The sequence below is a fragment of the Pantherophis guttatus genome, chromosome 3, assembly GCF_059756535.1.
Source record: "Pantherophis guttatus breed Tessera chromosome 3, ASM5975653v1, whole genome shotgun sequence".
NCBI lineage: Eukaryota > Metazoa > Chordata > Lepidosauria > Squamata > Colubridae > Pantherophis > Pantherophis guttatus.
Genome location: NC_142065.1, coordinates 135,563,470 through 135,586,758, shown reverse-complemented (window position 1 = coordinate 135,586,758; position 23,289 = coordinate 135,563,470). Strand labels below are relative to the sequence as shown.

Genomic DNA, 23,289 nt, shown 5'->3' with positions numbered 1-23,289 from the left:
CTGGGTGGTTAACATCTTCCGGTTGGTGACACTTGATCAGGTCCATGCTATAGTGAATTCATCTTTGAATGAAGTTATAGTTCTGTCTGCCCTGAAGGCAGTAGTGGATTCAAGAAGCAATGCTAGCTTCATCAACATTTGTTGCAATGGGATTCAGGTTTAAAATTCAGAGGGCCCTGGAGAAAGCTGATTACCCAGATGCTTTTCAGTCTGCTTTCATGCCAGGTTATAGTGCAGTGAAATCATTGATTGCATTTGCTAATGATCTCTGATAGGATGAGTGGTGTGATCATTTGGGCTCAGCAAATGGCCTCTTGGAGCACAACACAAAGAAATGTCCTACCTTAATGGAATTTGTGAACAAAAACATAAAATAAATAAAGCCCAACATGGGGCTAAAGAGAAACACAGAACCTTTGATAGATGTCCTAAAACAAATGTCTATGATGAGGAAATATGTGCAAAAAATAATTGTTTCAATTTAGAAGGACTGAACCTTCAAAAAATAAGCCGTGACAGACTTAAACCACACTAACAAAAACAATAACAAAACAAATGGAATTAGCATAACCTCTAATTTATTTCTGACAACATTCTCAATCCTTAGTACCTGGGTCAAATCTTAACTCTTAAAAGAAAAATTAACTATGACATGATTATTCAGCACACATCCTTTCATATTGTCAGTTATAATGAATTTTGTTCCTAAAGGTCATCCATGAAATACATGCATGCTGTTAATGTAATGCATTTAAGGTAATGCCAGAGGCAACATAATATTTAAGGATACTATCTTTGTTGGATTGGAAAATTGGAAAATATTTTATTCTTCCTAGCTCGATCCCACCCCCTTTTTCAAAGAATTCATTCAAAAGTGAAAAAATATTTTGACAATTTCTTTTTCCAAAATCTGAATAAAGCATGAGATACAGAACAAGTATGCTAAATCACTTGTGCTGATTTGGCTGTGATTGTGCATGTATATGTGTACAGTATGTATGGAGAGAGAGAGAGGGAGGGAGGGAGGGAGGAAGGGAGTGAGGGAGTGGGATACATACATACACACACACACACACACACACACACATACACACACACACACACATACACACACACACACATACACACACACACACACATACACACACACACACCGTGTTTCCCTGAAAATAAGACCCCATCTTATATTTTTTTGAACCCTGAAATAAGCACTTGGCCTTATTTTCTGGGAGAGTTTATTTTCAGGGGGGCTTATTTTAGCACATGCACTCAAAAGCCCGATTGGGCTTATTATCAGGGGAGGTCTTATTTTCAGTAGCCCCCCTGGATATAAGCCCTTTCTAAAAATATAAAATAAATAAATAACAAAAATGTATCAGAAATAAAACTATTTATAGAAAACACAACAGAAGAATACCCTGAGAGAATAAAATGATACCTGCCTAAGCTTAAACTGGGGTTTCCCATGAAACATCTGTTCCTATATGGTTTCTGTGACAACCTCAAAACCAATGTGACCCATACCCATAAACTCCAAAAATTTACTATTAGATTAAATTAGATTAATACTAGTTAGATTTACTTCTTCAAGAGGCAGAGCTGTTAGAGATGAGTAAATATTATTATTATTATTATTATTGGTTAATCTTTAGTGAGATTCACAGCCTTTGAGGCTGGTTAATAGCTCAGCAGCTCGAGTCCTAACCAAGGACCTAGGAACTGTTAAGGTATCGTCGGAGGATGTAAGCTGTTCCGAGTAAGGTGGTTTTTTGTAGAGTCAAAATGTTCAAGTCCGGCAATTTTAGAATTTCTAAATAGCGGGGTAGCCCTTTGGGTATTGCTCCAAGGGCTCCAATTACAATCGGGACAACACACGATTTCTTTTTCCACAGTCGCTCAACTTCAATTTGTAAGTCCCGGTACTTGGTGATTTTTTCTTGCTGCTTATCTTCAATTCATGCATCACCAGGTATTGCAATGTCAATGAACCATACTTTTTTCTTTTCAACTATTGTTATGTCAGGTGTGTTGTGGACCAAGTGCCTGTCAGTCTGAATCCTAAAGTCCCACAAGATCTTGAGTTTCTCATTCTCTAAAACTTTCTCAATCTGATGTTCCCAGTGGTTTTTGCTGTACTCAAATCCAAACTTCTGGCACAATTTCCAGTGAATGATCTTAGCAACACAGTCATGGCGTTGTAGGTAGTCAGTTTGTGAAATTTTGCTGCACCCACTGATCAGGTGGTCGACTGTCTCATCTTTCTCATTGCATAGGCGGCATTTGCTGTTGGTGGTAACATGTTGAATTTTTGTCTTCATGCAGTTTGTGGCTAGGGCTTGTTCTTGAGCTGCCAAAATAAAGCTTTCTGTTTCTTTTTTCAGTATTCCTGATCTTAACCAGTTCCAAGTTAGTTTCTGGTCAGCTTTGCCTTCAATATTTTTCAAGTATTGGCCATGCAGAGCTTTGTGTTTCCAATTTTCAGCTCGCTGCTCAATTACTTCTTTCTTATATTCTGCTTTTGTTTTAGTTGTCTTTAAAAGGCCTCCTTTATTTACTGCCTTAATCATTGGTTCTTCACTTTTCTGGATGTAATCATTCAAGCTGCATTTTTCTTCTTCCACAGTCTGCTTTACTTGTAGGAGTCCTCGACCACCCTCTGCTATAATAATAATAATAATAATAATAATAATAATAATAATAATAATAATAATAATAATAATAATAATAATAATAATAATAATAATAATAATAATTTTATTTCTATACCGCCCTTCTCCTGAAGGACTCAGGGAGGTGTACAGCCTGATTAAAAGCACAAAGACAGACAAAATTTAAAATAATTAAAATTATTAAATGATAGGCCCAATTATAAAACCCCAAATTTAAAATCCCATATTTAAAACCAATTAAAATCTTTACATTGATAGCCCAGCCTGGCGGAACAACAAGGTTTTGAGGGCACAGCGAAATACATGGAGATCAGAGATTTTACGAATTTCTGGGGGCAGTTCATTCCAAAGGGCAGGGGCTCCCACAGAGAAGGCCCTCCCCCTGGGTGTCGCCAGCCAACATAATTTGGCCAATGGAACCCTGAGGAGACCCTCACTGTGGGAGCGAACTGGCCTGTGGGAGGCTACTGGTGGCAGAAGATGGTCTCGACCAATAAAGGTCTCTAATCCTTTCTTAGATCAAAAATATGCCATGTCTAAAGTTCTTTTGTTCCATATCTAATACATTTTAAATTTCAGAAATAATATATTAGGAGATTGAAGTTTACTAATAAATTTCTGAGGATCCTCCATATTTTTTTTCTTTAACAAATTCGAAGCATTGAGATTTTTTTAAGTGCACCACCAGCTCAAGAAGATATGATATTCTTAATTAATATGTATCCTGTCATGTCCTTTATCTGCTTAGAGAATTTACAACCAACACAGCAGGTTGTGAATGTTTAATAGATTCATTTTCAAGAAAGAAAAGGTCAGCATTAACATAAAATTCTTGTAAGATTTGTGACACAAATGTTCTGCTCTGCAGAACAGGTGTTGCTAGAAAAACTAAAATCTGCCACCAAACTAAGCTATCAAGATTATTCTCAGTATTAAGAGCATTCTGAAAATGAGAAGTATGCTATACCTGCTTTTGCTACTGCTGCTATACTGAAACACATTATACTCTCTGTGAGTTGGAATAGATTTTGTCAGTTCATATTTTCTACAGCCACGTGGAATTTAATATATCCTAATTAACTGGATTATTAATATTGTTGTTATTATGTTTACACAGCTCTGTATCTTTCTCCTTGCTTACTCTCCCTTTTTTTCTGCTCTAGCTTCACTCTGACCAGGACAAAGGAGATGGATCTCTCAAGTACATCTTGTCAGGAGATGGGGCTGGCACTCTTTTTGTTATTGATGAGAGAACAGGAGACATTCATGCCACAAGAAGAATTGACAGAGAAGAGAAAGCTTATTATACCCTGCGTGCCCAGGCCATTAACCGAAGAACACTCCAGCCAGTGGAACCTGAATCAGAGTTTGTCATCAAAATCCATGACATTAATGACAATGAGCCAACATTTCCAGAAGAAGTTTATATAGCAAGTGTTCCTGAAATGTCAGTGGTTGGTAAGTATACTCTATAGAAATGGCAAAAGCATGAGTTTGTGGATCTTAATGTAAATTTAAATAGTTGGTATATAGGTTGGTTTACATTAAGAAGATTGTTTAAATTAAGCAGGACCAGCAGGTTCTGCAAAGGTTATTTTATGTGTAGATCAAATTATATAATTTACTAAATAACTTGATAAAAGTTTTTTTTTTCTCTTTTCATTTTAAGACAGAAATGAGCTGTGTGGGTTCCATGTTGTAATATTTTCCTGTGTGATGGTGTTCATTTGATGTAAAAAGGAATATCATTAACATCTTAACTTAGTCTTTTTACCAATAGCTTCTATAACAATAAGATTATGGCATAAACTGGCCATGGTGATCCCAAATTAGTGGCACACTGGATGCCATACCAAAAAGCCTTGGATGGCATGTAGAAAACTTGTGCATTGACAAAATTTCCTTCTGTCAATTGTGAAGGCCACACTGCTTGGATCCATACATTTATTACACCAATACATTATGACATCCTGGGTCCTTGGAAGAACTCAATGCATATAAGGCAAAAATAAAAAACTAACAGCTGTGACCTCACGTTGTTGTAAACAAATAATAGCAATAGCAATAGCACTTAGACTTATATACTGCTTCACAGTGCTTTCCAGTGCTCTCTAAGCGATTTACAGAGTCATCATATTGCCCCCAACAATCTGGGTTCTCATTTTACCCACCTTGGAAGGATGGAAGGCTGAGTCAACCTTGAGCCTGGTGAGATTCAATCTGCCAAACTGCTGGCAGGTGGTGATCAGCAGAAGTAGCCTGCAGTACTGCACTCAAACCACTGCATCACCGCGGCTCTTGATGATAGTGATAAGAATTAATAATAATAATATGAGGAATACTATATATTATTGGATGTTACAGAGTCTCAGCAGTTAAGACGCTGGGCTTGTCAGCTGGAAAGCCAGCAGCCCATGTTTGAGACCCAAGTGCCACACAACAGGGTGAGCTCCTGTCTTCACCCCAACTCCTGCCAAGCTAGTAGTTCAAAAGCATGCAAATGTGAGTGGCTAAATAGATACCACTTTAGTGGGAAGATAATTATGTGATGTCATGCTGGCCAATAACCACAGAATGTCTTCAGAAAGAGCTGACCCAAATGACCTTGAAACAGAGATGAGCACTGCCCCCTATAATTGTCAATGACTGGTGGAGTAAAATTCTCAGGAACCCCCTTTTTTACTTTTATATTAGCATGACAAAATCACCATCATTCAATTTTAAAAGCCAGTTTTACTTGGAACAGATTACCTCTTGTGACAATATCTTTAACACCATCAAACAACATTTGCCTATCCCAGGTCCTTGGAAAGGACTTGATAGATGGGTAAAAATACCAAATCCAGTTTAAACATCTTGCTGACAGTATGATGAACCATCATATGAGGAATTACCAGTAGACAAAGATTGCTATCATTAAAAGTACTGCCCACAAAAAAACCTGCACCTACAAAGAAGGATATGAATAAGGCTATTGCAAGGATTAAAATAATAGTGGTGGAATTTGAGTATTGAAATTAGAAAACCAAAAGCACAATCATATTCAATCCCAAAGTGGAAGATCAGACTGGAGGCCATGATAAAGAAATTAAGATCAGATGCAAGTACTTAAAAAAAGGGGCATTAAAGAGCAAAAACTGAAGAATGTAAGAATCAAGAGAAGCCTAGTAAAACATTGGCATAGCACCAGGAAATTAAAGAAGGTTGGAAATCATAAAGCAATAAATTATAACAATAGCTAGGAATATTGAGTCTTATAAGGCCTGATTCATTTATTTTATGCAATATCAGCTGTTTCAGTCAGACCAGAGAAGACTCTAACAAAATATAAATGACAATAAATATTCTGAAAATTGGGGTGGGGGGGGGGAGAGAAACAATCTAGTTTGGAAAGATTTGTGGGAAACTTTAAAAGACTATAATAAAAAGTTGAATTAATGAAGAACACCAGGAAACTATAGGCCAATAACATGCTTGTTTACAATGTTTAAGTTATTTTCAAGCATAACAGCAGAAAATATGCAAGGTTATTTAGAAGAAAATAACAGCCTCTCAATAAAATTGAAAGGAGATAGATGGAAAAGCAGAGGTACAAAAATCAGTTTGTGATAGATAAAATGTACATATAATCTGAATTGGTTATAAAAACGTGTTTGATTCATTACCACATAATTAGATCATCATTCCATGTTTGGAAACAACTGTGAGCAAAAACATTAGAATGCTTATAGAAAAAATAATAATGAATCAGTGGAAGACAGAATAGGTTGTTGAAAATGAAAAATATGGGCTTGTCAACATTAGGTGATTCATCTTCCATTATCACCTTTATTATTTGACATTGCTATGATCCCACTTTCAGTGATTTTGAAGAAAAAAAAATCTTGACTGCCAAACAACAGAAAAATGCTAATAAAAATCTCAGATTTGCTTTGTACGGATGATCTGAAGCTTTGTGGAAAATCAGAAATTGAAATCCAGCCATTGACAATTACTTCAAGAATTTCTAATACTGATATAGCAGTGAAAATTGAATGGTGGAAACACCATCAAACCCGTCAATATCTGGGCCATATCTCTTATATGCTACACAGCTGGAATTATTAACTGGACACAAGCAAAACTGTACAAAACAATAGAAGTCATTATTCAGTATAAATGACATCCCTGTAGTGATGTTTAGATTATGTTTAATCCACAAAAATGGAGGCCGAAGTTTACTTCAGATCAAATAAACTGTTAAAGAAAAGCATGCATTGGCTGATTATGTAAAAGCTACCCAAAACCAAGCACTGGTACAATTACAAATTGGATGTTAATAATTGTACAGGAAACAAAAAGTGAATATCAAAATAATGTACTAAAACCGAATCTGGCAAGGGAAAAAGCATTATGTGATTAATTTCTACAAAAGATCAAAGGGAAAGTGGATAAAGATAAAACTCTTGGTTTTAGCTGCATAAAAGCAAGCTATTCAAACTAGTGTAATCAAGGACAGATTTTTTTTAAAAAAAATCAAAGTGTAAATTGTACAAAGAAGGAGAAACAGTAGATCATATACTCAGCTTGTGCATGAAGATTGCACAAACTGATTATAAACAATGACATAACACAGCTGGGAAACTTAACTTTTAACTGGAACATGTGTAAAAATGATCACATGCCAGTAAAGAAAAATTGGTGAGAAGGTAGAGTTGAAAAAATAGTAGAAAATGGGCAGGTTAAAATTTATTTATTTATTTATTACAAAATTTATTTGCCAAGCATTTCATATCCAAAAACTCTGGGTGGCTGGAAGCATGAAAAATACTGTGGAATTTCCAAATACAGACTGATAAAGTCTTAGCTCATAATACACCAAATCTGTAGTGTGGTTGAAAAGAGGAAAGCATGGATAATTGATGTGGCAATTACATATGCAATGCTAATACACCAGAAGAAAGCCAGATTAAAATTTTGACTCCATTTGATTCTTAAATATTATTATTATCTGTAATCTGGCAGAAACCTTTCTGATTGCCAAGATTAGCAGGATATGCATTTAAAAGATTTTGAGATCCAATGATCTCTTGATAGAGAGATCTATTCACAGTTTTTTCCCCACCCAGCCATATTAGATTGTTCTGGGCTTAAAATGACTCCAAAACTACTTCAAAAGCTGAACAGACCATTTTGAACATAGAATATCCCATCTCAAGTTCAGAACAAATGTTTCAGGCTATAAATGGGCCCTTTTGAGCTTAAGATATTTCAGATTTCAAATGTTTTGCATTGTTTAGCCAAGATAATTTTATATTTACTCAGAATCTAGTCCTACTTCAACTTTAATTAGAAGGAACACCATCAACACTAATATTATTTCATTACTTGTCTTCAACATCTTCAATTATCCTCTCATCCACAAGAAACTCCATTAATTAGCATTTACTTTCATTGAAATCCTTTTATTAAAAATGATAATGAGTAATTAATTAAACTTTAACCCTATTCTGAAAGTAATTTAGTATTGAGCAATTAAGATTTGCTAGCTCTTGGGTGACCTTGTCTGGGATCAGAAGCTAAGAAGGTTCATATCTGGTTATGGATGGGAGATTTTCCAAGCTGTGACTGAGAAGTCAGAAAGTATCACCTATAAAGGCTTAAAGTCACTTTTATATTCTTGCCAAGAAAATTGTATTAAGTCACAGAAAGTCAAGCTCAATGTGAAGGAGATTTTGCTTTAATTAAGATTTAATTACTGTTACTATATTACTATTGAACAGAAACTAATTAAGCAGGTAGAAGTCACTAAGAGAAATATCTGACATAAAATATACTGAAAAGCCTTATAAGCTCTGTTTAGTTTCTAAATAGCAATTTTATAAATTTACACACACACAAGGCTATGAATATGTGTGTCTGTGATATGCTGTATATTTCAGAACTGAAAAATGGCAAAACTATTGAATGTAATGCAATGACACAGAATTGGGGGGAGGGTCGGATTTATTTTATTTTTTTGGTCAAAAAGAAAATTACCTAAGCTGTGATTATAGAATGTTTATAGCATGAATCACACACATATACATATTATTCAGATTAAACCAAATAATAAAACACTGCTTTATAGCTATGCCTCATCATTCAGACAGAAGGTGAAAATGAATCAGGAAAGTTAGCAAAGGATAGGGAAAGAGCCTATGAGGATTCTGGCTTCATGCATGATACAATATGTAACTAATAACCTCATCCTCTGTCAGAAATAATGTAGTTATTCCAACCTTTATTATGCGGTCTCCACTGTACTGTGGCTCAGGAGGAGATGCTTGTAACAATAATTGGTATTTTGTGTTTAGTTATAAAGTTGGATGGTGTTCCGAAATCTAATCTGTTAAATAAGGATTGGAATATTTTAACTAATATGGTCATATGACTGGCAGGACAACAAATGTAAACTCAAAATAGAAGTTGCAAAACAAGTAAACTAGAATGCAGTCTTTAGAAATTTAATTCAAGTCATTGAGGTTTTCTTTGAAGCAGATATATATAAGTGCTGTGAGATAAAATTGATATTTATGGCCAGAAGGTAGCACATTGTTCTTTCTGTTTACAAATGTTGGTACTTAGTTATATACTAGGTATAAAATAATAAGCTATTCACCAAAGGTTCACCTAAAATAAAACATAGCTAGCTATGTACAGGTAGGTTTACGACCACAATTGAACCCAAAATTTTTGTTGCTAAGTGAGACATTTGTTAAGTGGTCCCATCCCATCCCCTAGGGAGATACATCTGGTGGGATCCAGAAGAAGGGCCTTCTTCGTGGTGGCCTCCTCTCTCTGGAGCATCATCCCCCCAGAGATTAGAATGGCCCCCACTCTAATATACTTCCGGAAGGCACTGAAGACCTGGTTCTGCCAGTGGGCCTGGGGAACCCAGAATGGGATGGAGCCCATTAAATGGCTCGTGTGAGGTGCTGCCACCAGGACAGGGAGTGGGGGGTGATTTTATTATATTAATTTATTATATGACACTTCTTTTATTAGTTTTATCATTTTTATATGAGGTTTTATATTCTGTAAGCTGCCTTGAGTCACCATGTGTGAATAAGCAGTAAATAAATAAATAAATGAATGAGTGAGTGAGTGAGTGAGTGAGTGAGTTTTGCCCCATTTTATGACCTTTCTTCCCACAATTCTTAAGTGAATCACCACAGTGGTTAAGTTAGTAACATGGTTGTTAAATGAATCTGGCTACCCCATTGACTTTACTTGTCAGAAGGTCACAAAAGGGGATGACATGACCCTACTGCAACCGTCATAAATATAATTCAGTTGCCACGCATCCAAATTTTAATCATGTGACTGTAGGGATGCTGCAATGGTCATAAGTGTGAAAATGAGTCATAAATTACTTTTTCAGTTCTGTTGTAACTTCAACTTCACTAAATGAACTCTTGTAAATCAAGGATTATCTGTAGTATGAAATTCAAGCTGTACTGTTTTACCCATCTTGGCTAAATCAGAAAAAAAATATGCATGGGAACTGAAATCTTAGGCGGAAATATTCCCTAGTTCAATAGATCAAAATTACCTTGCAATCAGACTTTGAATTAAGATTGTAGAGGAGTTCAGACATTCTGTATTTATGAGATGCTGTGTCTCTGTGTATATTATTTCTACTTTTATTATTATCTCTGTATAAACTTTCTTCAGTTTCTTTCAGTTTGTAAACTTTCACATAATTCTTTTGACTAGACATATACATGGTGTAACGTGTCACAGAAGAGAAAGAAAGGAAATTGCCAAATATATCCACAGGGCTTTATTGTAGATTAGTAACTTGAAACTGCTTATTTCCACACCTAAATCCATCACTTACTCCATGCTTTTAAATATCCTTTGATATCTCTGAAGTGCAAGCTTCCTTCCAACTTCCTTTAATTCTTTAATCTCAGCTTTGATGATAAATTCTCAAATCTTGCTATTAATCAAAAATTGTACTTTATTCCCTGTCCATATTTCAGTTTGAAGTGAAACACCATTAATAATAGAGGTCTGGCTACTTCCTGCCCTGTTTATTGGAAAAGATGAGGGGAGATGTCTGTGCTTGTGTTTCCTTTTCCTTTTGCGCACCAATTAAAGAAAAGATGTATTATTTTCTCACTGTTGTCCCCATTTTATTAGATTGCATAAAGAACTGGCAATCATTACCAAATGCTGTTTAAGGCAAACATGTTCAGTCTCTCCTCAAAAAGGCATAGATTTCTCTCACACTTTACCATTCTCTAGTATGATTTTAAAAGAATCATACTTTTTTGTTGGTTGGTTAAAAAGAATAGAGGAAAAAAGTAAGCTGTTTCTACTATAATTATAAAGCTGAGAAGTACTGTACATGAAAGATTATAAGGAAAAATGTTATTAAATGAACGGATGGATAGATAGATGGACAGATGGATAGATCAATCAGAATAGTGCTGGAAGATCTTGGAGGTCTTCTTGTCCAACCCCTTGCTCAAGCAGAAGACCCTATAACTATAATGGTGAATCTACGGCATGCGTGCCAGACATGGCACACAGAGCCCTCTCTGTGGACACGCGCGCCTTCGCCAGCTGCTGTTCCAGGTTCCGGCACTCCAGCGTGCGCTCCAGTATTGGCACTCAGTGCCGAAAAGGTTAACCATCACTGCCCTATTCCATTTCAACAAGTGACTGTCCAGATTTAGGACAGCACAAAAACATGAAGAATCATTTGTATAATGGAACACTGCTCTGGGAAATTGTGTTCCCTCCTTACATAGTTGAATTCATCTCGGATTTCAGGAGAGGTTGCTGCTCACAAGCAAGAAGAACTAGAAAACAAGAAAAACACAAGAAAAAACTATGTCAATGGATCTCCTTGTGAGAGGAGACCAGTGGTGGGTTGCTACCGGTTCGCCCCGGTTCAGGCGAACCAGTAGTAGTGGTGGCAGGAGCTCCGCCCACCCACCCAGACATCATCAAATATGCTCTGCACAAGCGAACCGATAGCAAAGGTAAGTGAAACCCACCACTGGAGACCTTTCCCACAAATAACTAACAAATAACTAGCACTGTTTCAAGCAGCCAGGAATTGCTTGTTCATTCACTCAGAGTAACTGTGACTGGTAACACAAATGAAAATATGTCAATGACATGGCATCCTAATGCTATATCTGGAGGACAAAAGGCCTGTTAAAAAAAGATTCATTTTGCTTTTATATAAGAAAAGAAGATACACATTTTATATCTTGGTTTTTTTATGTATATTCTAAGGGATTTCACAAGAATTTCACTGTTCATAAGATCCTACAGCACCAGCTGTTTAACTTTCCCTCACTCCCTCATTACTCCCTAAGTAGTATATATGTCCTAAATATAAATCCGTTGTGTACGAAACAATCAGTGATTATCCCAGAAGTCGTTAGCAGATTAAAAGATCTAGAAGCTCTGGTTTAAGCCTTAGTTTTCAAAGCCCCCTCCTCAGTAACATTTTTTTCTCCTGCAGCAACAATTTTCACTGTTTGTGTGTGCATATGCACATTTACACATATCTCTTTCTGAGTCTGTGGGTTAGGGATTGTGTTGTTGTTTTTTTCATTTTAATCAGACTAAGACAAATTTCCTAGATCTGCAGCTTCTATTCTATCCATGGTTGCTACTTCACAATATTCATTCCATTTCTCCTCCTAGCCTACTTGTTCTATGGCTTTATCTACCAAACTTTTACAACCTTGGGTTTTCAGGATTTAAAAGCTCATCCTTTGAATTACTTCAGCTATGATTTTCTCAGTATTGCTGATTGCTGACATCCTTCCTTGTTAAGCTTTCAGCTTTTAATCTTTTCTGCATCCTGTCTCAGAAATATCAGGACAAAATTTGCACAGGTATGATCTCCCTCTGGGTCCACAGGCAGTCTGCAGAAGTTGCCCTACTAACATTTGGAGCCAGCTCCCCTTTGTCTTTATCTTCAGAAGTAAAGCATGATATTTTTAGCAGCTTTCATTTCCTTTCTCCGTAGGCCTTCTCACTGATTCCATCATTAGTTTGTGCCATCTTTTTCACCACTAGATCCGTTATACTTCTGAAGAAAGCATCCTTCATCATACCATCACTTGTCCTAGTGGTCTTATTGCATAATACTGTTACTGTTAGTTTCTTCATCATACAAAGTGTGTGTGTGTGTGTGTGTGTGTGTGTGTGTGTGTATCTGTCTATATACTACAGATATTATTGCATGAAGTGTAAATCAGCAAAAATGTTTTGGTATGGGAATAATGAAATTGCGAGAACATCCCAGAATGGCAAAACTATACATAATCATAAAATAGTTCACTTGTATTTTGGCTGCTAAGATAAAGTAATGAACATGGGAAATATAGGACATACTACAGATTAGATTAGATTAGATTAAATTAGATAAAATATAGATGGATGGATCGAGAGATGATAGAGAGATAGAGAGATAGAGAGATAGATGATAGGTAGGTAGCTAGGTAGGTAGGTAGATAGATGATGATAGATAGATAGATAATCTTGCTTTTATTGTTTCAAAGATGCTTTTTCAAAAAGCAACTGGACTTTGTTTTTTTCCTTGAGGAAGACATTTTACTTCTCATCCAAGAAGCGTCTTCAGTTTTTGTTTTTATTTTTTCCCTTGAGGAAGACATTTCACTTCTCATTCAAGAAGCTTCTTCAGAACTGAAGAAACTTCTCAGATGAGAAGCAAAACTTCCTCAAAAGCAAAGCCCAGTTGCCTTTTGAAAATATACTTTTGAGACAATTATGACCTGGATGACTGAGAATCTCCATAGACAATCTCTTTTTCTAGTTATAAAACAATACTACCAGAGGTATCTGACATTTAATAATATTTTACTAACATTTTATTCATTTGTTAAATTTACATCTTAACTTTTTTCTCAGAATTTAAGGCAGAATAAACAATACTCTTTCCTCACAACCATCAACCTTAGAGGTAGTTTGTCCTAAGTGACAGGATAACCTAAAACCATTCATTAAGCTTTTATAGCCAAGTGTGGACTCAAACATGGACCTAGCTTCTTCTTGAATCTAGCTCATAATATAACCACTGTTTCTGTGGTGGAATGTGGTCCGAATTCCCAGGAGGGAGTGGATTTCAAAGAAATAAGGAGCAAAGTTCAGAGAGGCTTAGTTAGGAGGAACAAGGAAAATCAGACCCTTCCTAGAAGTTCTCAATCATACATTTTAATGATGAGAGTAGTTTCTATTCTATCTATAGGTGAGGAACAATAAAGGAAACTGCTTAGAAGTAACTCTGTGTATCTTTTTTGGTTTTTGGAGCCTGATTTTTTCACACTGTCCACACTAACTCACTAAATCCTGTCTGTCTCTACTATAATGTTCCTTGCCACTCCCAAAAGTTAATTTACATTATTTTTTTTAAAAAAATATGCATTTTAGTGGGAGTCAAAGCACATATTTAACAATGCCACGTAATAAAAGATCACATCTGAGCCTCACACGCATAGATTCTAACTTCAAATGACTCAAGTAAGGAAAACAAATTGTGTACTTTAGCCCTTAGTGGAACCTTGATATATGAACCTAGAACAGTGGAAGATTTTTCTCACATTCAAGGGCCACAAAAGTTTGAAGATAGATAATGTAAATAACTCTCACTGAGGGTTTTCTAAATTTCAAGAAAGAAGGAAAGGGAAACCTATTGAATCTTGTTTTTCTTGGAATAATATTACTTCAATCGCTCAATCAATCAATTAGAATAGAGCTGGAAGGGACCTTGGAGGTCTTCTAGTCCAACTCTCCTGCACAAGCAGGAGACCCTATACCATTTCAGATAGATGGCTGTCCAGTCTTTTCTTAAAAACCTCCAGTGATGAAGCACCTACAACTTCTGAAGAAAAGCTGTTCCACTGGTTAATTGTTCCTCCTAACAGTGGAAAATATTAACCAGTGGAACTTAATATTATATGTAGTATTATACAGAAGAATGATAGTTTCTTAAAAGATGGTTCCTTGATGAGTTTAGATAAAGCTCATTAGCTGGAAAAAAAAAGGAACGGAATGGAAAACAGTACTACACAGTTTGGAAATTCTTGAATGCTTTGCATAGGGGCTGAGAGCTTTACAATGCAATGCACATGAGTATACCACTGACAGGGATAAAAGCATGGCTGGCAGGCAAAAATGAAATAATTCTCTAGAAAGGTAAGTATAATATGCAGAAATATAACAAGCAGGGTACTGCTGGAAGGCTGAGTCAGGAGTTTCACTTAAATTTAACTCAGAGGTCTTTGAAGGCTGTGCAGTTTCTAAAACGGCTAAAGATAGAGATGAAATAGAAAGGAAAGCTCTTAATATATTCAAATTGATCAGCATGGATTAGTCTTCCAAGTGATTAGCATGGGGAAAGGGAAGGCAAGAAAGCTACAGGGGAGAATTCACTGTGCTTTTAAAACTGACCAAATTATTCCTTACAATTTTATTAAACGGTTGAAACCCATCTCCTGCTTTAATTATCAGACATTTATCTCTGATGGATTAAATTGTGTCTTCCTGGTGTGCCTTTGTCGAATGTGTGTGTGTGGTGTGTGTAAAGATTTTCCAGGACTTTTTTTCCCATTGTTACTAAATTGCGAGAGTTTAAGAAATGAATAGGCAAGGTTGGCACAAGATTTAATGATGGCAACCAGTTCTGGCTGGTTTTTGTCTTTCAAAAAGATGTTCCTATGCCAGCATAGGAAAGAAAAGAGATATAAGGGTTCCCCATTCTTGCTTAATTTCCCTCCATGACTGCTAGCAAGTTTCTTCTATACATTTAAACTGATTTGACTTATTCACAAGATAATCCAGGAGAAATAACTCCTAACCAGCCATATGTACACCTCAAGCACCTTCAATTCACTACCACTGCACTGCTTGTGTGAGATGCCTCCTTGAATAACAGTTCTGAAGACGTTTTCTCCACTATTATTCCTTATCTTTTAAAACAGAGGTGGGCAGCCATTCAGTAGCAGGTAAGGTGGAATGTAGAATTAGAAGCTTGCAAGCTGTTAAGGCCTTTCCTCAATAGTGATTTATGGCATGGTGTTGATATCATCTTCCAGCCATCTTTGAAATGATACACCCTCTGTTCTCATGTCTGTTATTTGGTAATTACAGAAAATGCTAGAATAGAAACCCTTTCAAAAGTATATAACAAGTTCAGAGGCAGGGGCTGCCAACATCTCTTCAAGGAACATAGATACTTCATGTGTACGTTGGCATTACATTCCCTGACATTTTTTTAAAAAAAGGCTTTAGATAAGTATGTGTCTGTGCTTTTATCACCCAATTATATATACATCAAGAACCAATAATACACATATTATTTTACATAATATATGAAGAAAACCTCCTTGCCTCAAGAAGCAACATTTATATTTATGGTGAAACATGGCCAAAGTTCCTTTGTCAACTAAATATTACTAAAGTCACAGAACTGCCAGAAAAGCACTAGCATTTCCTTTTTCCTTGCAACATTCCCATCCTGCCAGTTGATAATGTGTCAAAAAGGAACATCCATGGTGTGAACATACTAAAGAGTTTTGAGACTTAAATGTTGGCAACAACACAGAAATGACATGCTGAAATAATGGTGATTTTTATTTTTTAGAAATTGGAGAAAATATGGCCTATCACTAAAAATGATGCCTCAGCTATTAAAGTTCTGAAAAGGGGATACTTATTATTTTTTTTCTCAAAGGACTGACAGGAGGAAAAACAAAAGAGAGGGAGGGAGGGAGGGAGGGAGGGAGGGAGGGAGGGAGAGAGAGAGAGAGAGAGAGAGAGAGAGAGAGAGAGAGAGAGAGAGAGAGAAATGTACGCAATTCTGAACCTTCCAGGATATGATTTGGGAAAGGCACTACTATGAAGAAAGAGTATAAAAGGGAAAAAAAACTTACAGCTTTTAGTAAGCAGCATGAATCTCATGAATATCTGATGCTGAGGTGTTTACATTCTTATTGCAGTAAAGATAATATAATTATCTATAGGCCTCTCGACTCTCTGGTCAAAATATAATGTTGATAAATGTTTTCATGAATAGAGCAACAGTAAAAAAAAATAAGGGGCATTTGTTTTGCCATGATCCCTAATTAATTTCCATTTGAATTTTCCAGGTACTTCTGTTGTTCAAGTCACAGCCTCTGATGCCGATGACCCTTCATATGGAAATAGTGCCAGAATTATCTACAGCATACTCCAGGGCCAGCCATATTTCTCTGTGGAGCCAGAAACAGGTGTTGTAGTTATTGTTCTTAATTAAGGATTTCTGCCTTGTCAGAAAATGATACTCACATTATTTTTTCAGCTGTGTGTCATATTCCAAATAGCTCTTAAAGTATATGGGAAAATGTTACTTAATTACTATAACAAAATTCAGATCTGGGTACTAATTGGGTAGCAGTTAAATTTTGATCTGGATTTACCTAAGAAATTGTTGCTTCCTAATCTGAAGCTAGGGAAAAACGGCTAAACAAAGGATTCATACCATGTTTCCCAAAAATAAGCCCTTCCCTGAAAATATTCAAATGTATGCACAACCGGTCCCCGCCATTTCCTTTGATTAGGGTTAGGGAGACAGAGCTGGAAAATCAGGTAAAATGGCAAGAGGAGCCCCGTCTTGCTCCATACTCTCCAAAATAATAAGACCTCCCCAAAAATAAGGCCAAGCGCTTATTTCAGGGTTCAAAAGAAATTTTCGGGGAAACACAGTACCATAAAAAAATGGATTACTTCAAGGATTCTAGGAAGTTACATTTTGAACATAAAGGAAATTGTTTGCAGTGCAGGGTTGAAATGAGGGGTCCTTGGTGCTCTCTGAACTTGATTGTTTTCTTGCAGATGTTTCATTAACCAAGCTAGGTAACATCATCAATGTTAGTAAGGAGTGGGTTTGCTCTCTGTTTATATTCTAGTAGTTTGCCCTGTCAGTGTTGGTGGAGGTGGTCATAGAGCTTCTTTGGTTGGGCTGTTTACTGTTAGCTTGCTTGGCAGCTTCATTCCCACCAACACTGACAGGGAAAGCCACTAGAATATAAACTGAAATCAAACCCCACTCCTTACTAGCATTGATGATGTTACCTAGTTTGGGTAATGAAACTTCTGCAAGAAAACAGTCATGTTTAGGGAGCACCAAGGACCCTACATTTTGAATATAATTTATCTGAATCCTGTGCTTAGTACTATATATGATTTACATATTGCCAAAATGATACAGTCTAACTTCAACAGGTCCAGGGGCAAAGCAGCATAATAGATTTTTAAAATATGCTGTATCCGAAGGAAAACCCACAATTCAATTCTACAGAAAACTTCAAAAAGTGTTGAAACTTAATAGCAGCAATATATATGATGCATGGAATAAGTAATGTGAGTATCCAGGTTCAGAAAATCAGTGGAACTTAGTTTGAAAAATAGTTAAACACTTTTGTAGTACCTGTGTTTAAGAAAGATTTTCAAAACACCTTTCCAACTCTTGCCCCACTGGTTTGTTATCAGTGGTATGCAAATTTTAAGCTATGCATCTCTTAAATAAGTTAAGAATGTGGCCAACAGACTCTAAAATTTTGGGAACTCAGCAGGCTGAGTTCAGAGCAAGTTATTCTATATTGGATCACTGTCTTATCTTATACCATTTCACAGATAAATATTCCTGAGGACTAAAATATAATTTTTTTGTGACTTAAAAGGAGTCTGTAGAGTATTTTATGGGGAAAGAGAACAGAATCCTGAATTGTCAGAAGACAGGTTTTTTCTCATAATGCAATTATATTCTTAAGTCCTTTTTGCAGATTTGATATAGTCCCAATAGTGCTTAACTAATTCAATCTCCTCACACAACATGGAGGGAGAAAAGGTATGTTTTGGCTCCAGCAGTGTTCAAATTTTATATGAATGACTTAGCAGCCTCTTTGGAATTGGAAGATTTTCTAAACTGGCTGAAATATGTGAGGCATAATCATGTATATATTAATATAACCCTTGTGAAAAAGCATTGTAGTTAAAATTGCAAATGTAATATTGAGTTATATTTCAAAAATATGGAATTTGACACTTGCAGACAATTCTGATCTTGTCAAGCCACGGGTTTGTCTAAAATGGATTGAAAACAATACTCCAGATGTAAAAGAATGTATTCAGGAGATGTATTCTTTGTCACTTGTTAAAAAATCTTTATAATGTAAAAATGAGAAGAGCAATCAAAGACAAAGTTTAATGATAGTAACTAAAAAAAAAAGAATATGTAGGAGAGAAGTTGGGTACATTGTGCAAAATGAAGTGACAGTGGCATTTCAGATAGTGGATAATTTATATTTTCCCTTCTTTCTCAAAAGTTCCCTGCATTTACTAAAATAAACACATGAGGGAGTATGTTATGCAAAAATTATCTTCCTTTTTTTTTTACTAGTTTACTACTTTAGAGAGGTGATTGTTGTTGTTCTTAATATGCAGAGTATTCAAAAATATTCCCTCAGTGTCTGAACTTGCAGACTCAGAATTGCTGTTTAATGCATAAACTGTTACTTAATATATAATTGCCACTATCACCTATTTGTAATTTCTGTGTTCAATGTATTCATTAAACTGTGCTTGACAATTTGCACAATTCTTTTCTAAATCACAGACATATTGTTCCATACAGAGTGATGACAAATGTTTGTTTGTTTCTTTTTCAGGCATTATTAGAACAGCTCTGCCAAATATGAACAGAGAAAACCGAGAGCAATATCAGGTTGTTATCCAGGCAAAGGATATGGGGGGCCAGATGGGTGGATTATCAGGAACCACCATGGTGAACATCACCCTGACTGATGTCAATGACAATCCACCTCGATTCCCACAGAGTAAGCTTCCTTTAATTGTCCTTCTGTGCTGCAAAAATATCAGAATGAAAGAATTAGGCAACTACCATCTGGTTTAATGTAAAAAAAAAAAAATCTAGTTTATGGAGCACATACAAAAAAGGCTTTATCCACAGATTTATTCACTGTTATTGAAAAGTAAAATGAGATGTTAGAAGGACAACTTTGTTAGAGAAAAATACAGTTGCAAAGAACAATTGCTTAATATTGGATAATTCTTTGCATAATGGCAGGGAATGATACTCTTTCACCCTCCCTCCTCCACAAAAGGAATGGAAGAAATAACATTAGTATGTGAGGGTTGGAAGCGACCTTGGAAATTATTTAGTTCAACTAACTACACAAGACAGGAATCTACTGCTTCAGCATCTTTACCAGATGGTCATCCAGTTTATACTTCCTACAAAGAACGGTCTGCCACCTCCCAAGCATTCTTCTCTATTGTTAATCAACTCTTACTGTTAGAAAAATTTTCCTGATGTCCAACTGAATTTGTAATTAAAACCATTGTTCTTTGTTTCCTTTTCTGGAACAATTCTTCCCCATCTTTTACATGATAACCAACCAGATAATTGAAGACAGCTATTGTATCTTCTTGCTCTTTTCTCTTGTCAAGGTTAAACATATCCAAAACTTTCAGCTGTTTCATATAAACTTGTGTTTTTTTCCTCTCCATTATAGGTACCTTATATTAATTGCTAATATATTAATCGTTTAATTAATTGTTCTCTTCTGATCATACTGAATTTTGCTAGTTCCTTTCCTAAACTGTACTCTGAAATTAACGTTCTAGGTCAAGGCTGTCAAACTCGGGCCCACGGGCCGGATGCGACACTGGCCATACCCATATCTAGTTTAGCGAAGGGGGGGAAGTCCCGATACGTCATGTGATGCCACTGTGATGATGCGAGTTTGACACCCCTGGTCTAGGTATAGTCTGACCAAAACAGGCTATAGAAGAATGATTTCTTCTGAGCTTGATTCTATAATTAAAGTTTCAAGAGCATATCTGTGTTTGTTGATGTGTAGAAGTTAATATAATAGTTTAAGCGATATAAACCAAAATATGAATGCTTTTTGTAGCAAAACAAGGGTTTTTGAAAGATGACTACAATTCAGGGTTACAGATTGAAACAGGAAGCTCCCATTCCTCAGCTATTTAAAGAAATCTTCAAGAAGCCATAAACACAAGGCCAAATGTTTGTAGTTAATACATTTTAGGGCAATAGAGAGCTTGTTATGCATTTCAATTTTCCAAAACAAAATTACTGAAAAAGAGCTAATCTTCATCTACTCTGTCTATTTCTTTCTCCTTATTCAGTTTGTAAAATCAAGCAGCAGGAGAAAGGATTCAAGAAGGTATTTGGCGATCCATTTCCGATGTTTCTCAAAAGTAATTTTTGAACAACTAACAACAGCTTCTTTACCAAAGGAGACTTTTTGTAGCTGCTAATGCATTGCTACATCACGTTTTGAAATAGGAGTGCATGTTTTTAACAATATTTTTTAAACAAAAATAAAACCATAGACTTGGAAAATGACATTTGGACCATCAGGTCCAATCCATATTCAAGTTATTAATTCAGGTAGCCCAGTTGTATTCCATAGGTCTCTCAGGAGAGAGGGTGAAGCAATCAATCTTCTATCACAGTGATGGCTAACCTTTTTGCCATCACGTGCCAGGAGAGGGGGGTGGGGGAGGGTCGCATGCACACGTGCCCACGTGCATGTACACGCAACCCCACCCCGCTCCTGGCACATGATGGCCTCGTAGGCCCGTTTTTGTTTCTTACTTGGTTCCAGATCCTCTCTATGCATCTGGGAAGAGAGAAAACAGCCTTTCCCACTCCCTTGGAGGCCCTACGGAGGCTGAAAGGGCCCATTTCCCAACTCTCGGTGGGACAGGAAGCGACATTTTTTGCTGTCCCCAGCCTCTAGTACGTCTCTAGGACTCTCTAGGAGCCTCTCTAGGAGTCTCTAGGAGCCTCTCTAGGAGTCTCTGGAGGCTGGGGACAGGAAAAAACATCACTTCCTGTCCCACCAGGAGTTGGGAAATGGGCCCTTTCAGCCTCCATAGGGCCTCCAAGGGAGTGGGAAAGGCTGTTTTCACCCGTCCCAGATGCATAGAAAGGATCTGGAGCCAGGTAAGAAAGAAAAACGGGCCTTCCCCACCCCACCCCAGGCCCTCCAGAGGCAGGAAACAGCCTGTTTCCCTACTTCTGGTGGGCCCAGAAGGCCCGAAAATCAGCTGGCCGGTGCGCGCATGCGCCCCAGAGCTGAGCTGGCATGCTCACTAATATGGCTCCGCATGCCACCTGTGGCACGCGTGCCATAGGTTCGCCATCACGGTTCTATCATATTTTATTTACAACACACATGATAAGGCTTCAACTGTATGAGTGTGTCACAGTTATGATGTTTTTGATCCCCTTCCACTCATGGATGTCCCCTGCCAGATGGATGGCAGTCTAGCCTCTACTTGAATATTTTCAGTACTTACTATCATGGGGAGTACTGTCACTTATTTTTAGTTACAATAAATTAAAATTATTGCACTACTTGGACTTGATTTTTATTTATTTATTTATTTTTATTTTAGCTGAAGCTTATGACTTTGAATCATGAGAATTGGGCAGTCATCTTCCAGACCCTCTGGTGATCCTTTTCCTTTGCAGTGATGATCTGAACAATGTACTGCTCTGTATTCCTTCTCTTTGTTTGCTCATAATAGGTATGGCTGGAAAAGCCTAGTCCCTTTGCCATTCACTGGACTAATTCATTTGACTGATAATAAAAGGGGTTGAATCTCTTGTATAGTCTCAGAAAACTGGTCAGTTCTGTATTTTGTGATCTCAGGAAACTTTCAGATTCAGGTTAATGTCAGGGTTCCAAATAACACCCTTAACGAAAGAAGACTCCAAGGCTTGAATTTTCTCAAAGTTCCATTTTATTAGAAATGTCATAATGGCACATATGGGAAAACCCGAATCTGAAAGTTTCCAGGTTTTCCCCATTCAAAAGAAAATTCAAGTCCCTGCCCAGCACCTGCATGTCCATTACATGATCCAATCAGGCACCATCCAAAACTGAAGATGCCTCCCAGTCACTTCATTGCAGCTGCAGGGCAAGGTGGCCTTGAGTCTTTAAGAAAAGAATGTTATTTTGACTACATATCACCCATAATCTATGCATTCCCCCCTCCCATTTTCCCACAGTAGAAAATGTGGCAGGCCTGAAGGCCCAAATGTAAAAGATGGCTTCCCGTCTGACATCAGGATGCTGCTGGAAGTTAGGACTGCACACATATCTCTTCTATTTGTTTGAATTCCCTCCTTTACCTTTACTACAATGTATATCTATATATGGGTCTTCAGTCTGAGTTTAGAAGCTAAACAGAACTGGGTCTGGTTAATCCAGGGAACAATGAGCCTATAAACTAGACTGGGAAATGGAAAAATATTATCGAAAAGGGCAACGGCGAATCACTCCTCTAATATTGCAAAGTAAACTTGTGTCAAATCAGGCTCAATTTGAAGGCATATTTACTTTTATCTTATAGTTACATATGAACTTTGATAAACTCTCTTTTTGCTATAAGGCATTAAATTAAATATTCTTCCTCCCCAGTTCCCCTGACAGTCTCTTTATTAATGAGGCTTATATCATGTTAAAAGAAAGTGAATGAATGGGCTTGTGAAAGGAGTTGATTCATGTAA

General features: G+C 36.7%; 1 protein-coding gene across 3 annotated transcripts in view; it reads left to right on the top strand.

The window, feature by feature from the left end:
- Nucleotides 1–23,289, top strand: part of LOC117662484 (cadherin-10) — a 165,920-nt gene that overhangs the window by 111,237 nt on the left and 31,394 nt on the right. For all 3 annotated transcript variants that reach the window (XM_034411931.3, XM_034411932.3, XM_087890250.1), the window contains exons 3-5: nt 3,833–4,127; nt 16,829–16,948; nt 19,388–19,555. In XM_034411931.3, coding sequence (XP_034267822.1) covers nt 3,833–4,127; nt 16,829–16,948; nt 19,388–19,555 — 583 coding nt within the window. The remainder of the gene's footprint in view (nt 1–3,832; nt 4,128–16,828; nt 16,949–19,387; nt 19,556–23,289) is intronic.